Source organism: Vipera berus (assembly GCF_964194415.1).
Source record: "Vipera berus genome assembly, chromosome: Z".
NCBI classification, from domain to species: domain Eukaryota; kingdom Metazoa; phylum Chordata; class Lepidosauria; order Squamata; family Viperidae; genus Vipera; species Vipera berus.
In genome coordinates this window covers 12,030,928-12,036,598 of record NC_138205.1, presented here as the reverse complement: position 1 = coordinate 12,036,598, position 5,671 = coordinate 12,030,928, and the positions used below count along the sequence as shown (strand labels likewise).

General features: G+C 39.3%; 1 protein-coding gene across 1 annotated transcript; it reads right to left on the bottom strand.

Annotated features, from left to right (window-relative positions):
* Positions 1 to 208: 208 nt before the first annotated feature.
* LOC308677674 (C-type lectin-like) lies at positions 209 to 5,080 on the bottom strand (the record flags this gene model as incomplete). Its single annotated transcript, XM_081344289.1, has 5 exons — positions 209 to 504; positions 1,519 to 1,633; positions 2,356 to 2,496; positions 4,744 to 4,835; positions 5,014 to 5,080. 5 exons carry the CDS (start codon positions 5,078 to 5,080, stop codon positions 467 to 469), a joined length of 453 nt encoding a protein of 150 aa, XP_081200415.1. The 3' UTR covers positions 209 to 466.
* Between the last annotated feature and the right edge of the window lie 591 nt (positions 5,081 to 5,671).

The following is a 5,671-nucleotide window of genomic DNA, read 5'->3' as shown; positions in this document are numbered from 1 at the left end:
AACGTGATGCCATGACAGCCATCCTATCCACGTTAAACTTGTGCACAGAAGCTGCTGCTGTGACTCCACCCATTTTATCTTTGAACCTGCCTTCTTTCACCTGGTCCACTCACATTCTGAGTAAACAAGCTCAGTTGAAGCATCAAAGAAGTTGTCCCCTCTTGTTCAATAAAGAGAACAATACAGCAAGAATTATATAAGCATTAGAATGTGTTTAATCACATGACACTGTGGCTGATAAGAGTCACAAGAAGAAGGAGACATCCAAGTCAACTCTTCTGAGACTGGATTTTGAAAGGGGTTAGATAAGAGCTGGACTTCCATCCTATAGGGTAGAGAGTGATAATGAATGGCATAAAAGAGGGATCCATAAGGTAACCTGGTTTATCATCATTCGATCCAATGGCATCTCCACAAGCAGTGACTTCAGACATCTCTACAGCTCATGCTTGCAGATGTAGGCATTCTATTTCTGGCATGGGGAATCGTTCCACTCTTTAAAACCTAAAACACAAAAAACAAGATATTTGATATTTCTGCCCTAGCCATTCATTTTTGAAGATATATAGATGAAATGTCCTTGAGATGAACAGCCATTTAGAACATTTAGAAGTAGAACCATTATACTTCCTTGAATATTCACTAGGTTGGCTGACACAACTTCTGAAAAATACATGACCAATCCATGAGTCTAGGACAACTCGCCACAGGACAAGAGTTACAGTAATATCGAATAAATGGTTGAATTGAATCATTAAAGAAGGCATGCAAAGGGTGATTAAATGTGAATGACAAAAATTAAAATAGTTTTAATTATTTTAAATGCTTAAATTCAGTTGTTCAATTATCCTAAGGCAAGTTGACCCTGGTGAGTTGGCCATTGGGATTTGGCTGTGGAAAGTTGGCAATGACAAGTAGGCTACAGCAAGTTGGCTGTGCCGAGTTGTCCCATTCCACCAACTCAGGGTAATTATTTTTGTCAATGAACCAGAAAATTTACACTAACATGTATTACCAAATACAGTTGTACAAATTTTTGAGGGAAGAAAGAAAAAAGACCTTTTCAAGTTTTAACTTGGTAGCCACAATACTCAGCAAAAAAAATGTGTAGGATGAAACTATCTTATAAATCTGAGCATAATGAGAAAAGATGGCGGCGCGTGTAGACGCTGCGGCTGAGAGTTCTTTGATTTGGAAACAGGGTTTGTTAGGTCGGGTTATTTACAGCCGTCAGGAAATGTTGTTCTACAGAAGCTGGAGGTAGAAGCAGAAGGGGTTGACGTGGATTTTTCAATTTCGTTGTTCTGTATGGGACAATGACAATAAAGATTATCGTATCGTATTGTAATGGTCCACTAAGTTGTAAAATGTCTCCAACCTAACCAAGTGCCATCCTGTTTATTAAACTGATAAGGTCAGAACCAACCTTTGAACATTGCCAACCATCAGGAAATTCAGTGAGAAGACTGGATGGTCAAGTTTCTGTTTATTTCTCAGCCATGAGAATCATTGGCCTACCTGTAGAAAGTCTCAGCTCCACACAGTGCTCAGCATTACCATAACTGTCTAGCTGATTTTTCATCCAGGCCTTGTAGTTATAAGTCGATTCATCAGCCCACCTCCATCTTCCGGTCTGTTGAACAAAGACAAAGCAGATAATATGGACAAGGAAGTAAACAGACTCTTGATCAGGAAAGCTACAAAGATTGGCTACAAATAGTGGTTGATTATAAACAATGCCTCAGTAGTGACCATGGCAAATAGAGTAGACAGTGGCTACAAATAGTGGTCAATTGTAAGCAATGCCTAGGTAGTGACTACGGTGAATAGAATAAACCAGAAATGTCAAACTGCCGGCCAGCGGGCCAGATGTGTCATGCTGAAACTGCACCTACCCCATTGCCGACAATGGGGGAAAAGTTCCGATACATCAAGCGATGTCACATGACATCACAAATTTGACATGCCTGGAATAGACAATGGTCTCCACAATTGCTGTAGTAGTTAGCTTTGTAATATCCAAAGCATCTTGCAAATGGTGATTTGCTTTTAAAAAATAACCATCCCCTCAGAAAGAAAGAATAAATCTTCAGATTCTGCTGATTTATTTTCCTCTTATTTCTCAATGCCACTTAGTGACCAACACTGCAAGCATGAAAGCTTCAATATTACCACAGTTATTGTCTACTGAGGTAGATTATATCTATGCCTCTGTATTTTTTTTCCCTCCTACACACCACTTATAGAAACTACAACTTAATTTGAGAAATTATTGGGATTTAATCAGAAAAATGATTGAGAAAAGTTGGAATGGCATAGTCACATACTGTTCCAAATGGAAGAAGAGAAGCTCACCTGGCGGACATCATGAAGACCAATCCAGACATTGCTTACGTCCCGTTGATAAGTGGAGATATGCTCAGCCACCAGAAGAGTCTCAGCTTTGGTGAGGATAGAGGCGAGATGAGCTCCACGGCCATAGCTCTGGCACTCAATCTGCAAGTTTAGAGGAAGAGAAAAGCAGATAATCTTCTTGATAATCTTTCATATGCAACATTGGAATATAGCAAAAGCCTATCCAATTTTGTTTGTCAATTTTAATATACACGGGATAGTAAAATGCCTACACTGAAGAATGTATGTTAATGAATTGAACAATACTGTTATTGTATCATCAGTTTGTCAGATCAATTCTTATCCCTGAAGCCATAATGTCCAACTTTCTACCCAGGGCAAGAATCGAAATGAACACAACCCTGAAAGAGGGCCGTCAATCAGAAACACAATTAAACAGAATCCATCATCATTCTAGGTTTGGGTCACGGGCACCCATATCTAACTACTTTATTAGGAAGTTTTTCCCAACATTGAATTGGAATCTGCCTTCAAATCCAGTTACACTCTGAAATGAGAGTGAACATGTCTTAGTGTCCTCTATGTGATTCAGTTATTTGAAGAATTTTGCCCTCTGTAGTCTTCTTGTCTAAAGGCTGAATATGACATCTCCTTCATTCTTTCTCCATAAGGTTAAGTTTTTAGTCCACTGATTATCCTCATTACATTTTCTGAAGCTTTTCCAGATTATCTAAATCCTTTTTAAAATGTGGTGTTCAGAACAGGAGTTTAGTTCTCAATACAGGATCATCATAGCCAAATAAAAAGGAACAACTTGTTATTTGGAAACAATGCTTCTGTCAACATAAAATGATGTTGCCTATTTCTTTTTCCCAACCATCTTACTGATTATATTCTGTATGCAATCAGCTATTCCAACACTTTTTCACCAATACAGTTATCTCCAGCCTATATTGTACATTTGTTTCCTGAGGGAAAAACTTTGTAAGCTCACTATTAAATTACATTCTATTACTTTCATTGCATTTCACTGAGATCATTTTGAATTTCACTGATGCCTTCTAGGGTATTATTTGCTTTCCCATCCACCATCTAGGTCAGTGATGGAGAACCTTTTAGAGACCGAGTGCCCACACTGCAACCCAAAACCCACTTATGTTTCGTTGGGTGCTGGATGGGCGTGGCCGTTTGGGTGGGTGTGGCCCATTGGGTGGGCATGGCCCATTGGGTAGGTGTGGCTGCCGTAGTAACGGCAGACTGGCTGGGACTAAAAAGTTCAATCAATCAATTCCAACTTTGTGAGAACTTTTTTTTTCCCCGCGAGAAGTTGAAATTGATTGATTGATTGAACCTTTTTTTGCACATGGCAGCGGAGACCTAAAGCGAAAAGGTTTTATAAAACCCAGCTGAAGGCCTAGGCCTAGGACTAGGGTGACGGCACGCGTGCTCACAGAGAGGGCTCTGTGTGCCACCTGTGGCACCTGTGCCATAGGTTCACCACCACGGATCTAGGTCATCTCTACCTTGTTAAGCTTTCCCACCATCTCTCTATCGAAATCATAAATAACAAGAGACTATTCAGTATTTCTCAACCTAGAGCATATATGCTTTTTATAGGCTATTCCCTTTGTACATAATGTGGCTAATTCACAAGTCACTCTGAACAATTTCCTTGCCTTTTTGATGCCATTGCTAGTTTTAAGCAAGATGCTTGAAAATCTACCAATGAAGGTAGAATTCATATATAGCAATGGAAACCTGCAGGATTTATTTATGAGGTTATAGTTGATTTTATCTCCTGTTCAGTTATCTAAAACCTCCCAAGGCTAAAATAGGTATGTTCACAGGGATATTAAAAAAAAGATTAAGAGGCAGCCGAATCATGCAATCAAAGCCTTGCTCTTTGTTTACATGTACCACACACGATGCACATGAAAAAGAGGCAGAGCTTTATGTCATTTGTGCAGCCACCATTCTAACTTTTTTGAACTCTGTCATGGACAATTCTGCTGCCAGATGAAAGGAAGAAAGTCCAAGCATTCTTGTTTGAACATGGGGTGTTGAAGGGAAAGTAGTGAAGCTATATTTTCCCCGTTCCCCATCTCTTCGTCCCCTTTCCATACCGTCATGTCCTTATCACCACCAGCTATCCAGAAAACCTGGGACCAATGACTCTAAAATTCTTCCATTATCCTTGTGGAGGCCACAGTGAAGTCTTAAGAACACACTAGTGGCTCATGGCTCACAGATCATTCAGCAATGATGTACGTGATCAACATTTGAGTTCTTTGCTCTGCACTAGTGAGTGATATGGAGGAAGACTCCACTAAACCTAAATGCATGAATTATATATCAGATAGATCTGCACTGATAAGAAATGTTTCTTACCTCAGCTTCTTGCAAGGTCAATTTATGATCAAAATACGCGTAACAGTTACCCTGATTTTGCAGCCACTCTCTGGCACAGGTGTCAGCTTCAGCTGCACAGAGACACAAGGATAGACAAAACAGGCATTTAATGAGTATTTTTATTGCCTTCTCTTAAAGAAAGAAAATTTTATTTGACCATATGGATAGTGTGGAAATGTGTAGAGACCACTATTATTCAGCCAGCTTGTTTGCTGTGAATACAAAGTTGACTTGGCTTCAGAGACTCACCTTCCAAGAAAGGATTGGCAATCAGGAGTGCAATGAAACAAAGGCTGAAGTAGGTAAATAGACCCATATTTTGGTTAACCTGCAAGGCAGACACACCAGTAAGTTCAAGAACTACGTTCCTCTAATATCATGTTGCAAAAAGTGAGGTGAACTCTGAGCTACATTTAGATAAGGAAAAAGTCACAGAACTTTGTTTTCTCCTGTTACCAATTTGCAAACTACTTAGGGTTTGCTGCAAAGGTAAGTTGACATATTGTATTAGGAGAAAACAGTTATAAAATTCCCACCCAGAAAATGTGACTTTCCTGGTCATTGATCATAATAATAATTTTTAAAGGATTTCATTACTATGTGATCCATGTATTAGGTGCCTACTGAAATTAGGTGAATAGGCAAGCCCATAGTTTCATATTTGTTATCAAAAAAGTTATCATATGCACTCTCACTGCAGCAAATTTATGAATTTCTGCCTCTGTGGGAATTCTTGTTAATTCTAATCCAACCTCGCTGATCTCAAATGCTAAGCAGGACTAGAATGAGTTAGGACTTGTATGAGAGACCATTGGGGGAAACCGAGGGATGTAAACTAGTTTGAAAATCAGGATAAAAGAAAAAAAATCTTCCTCCCCAAAATTAATCGTAACTTCTTCCAAGCGGT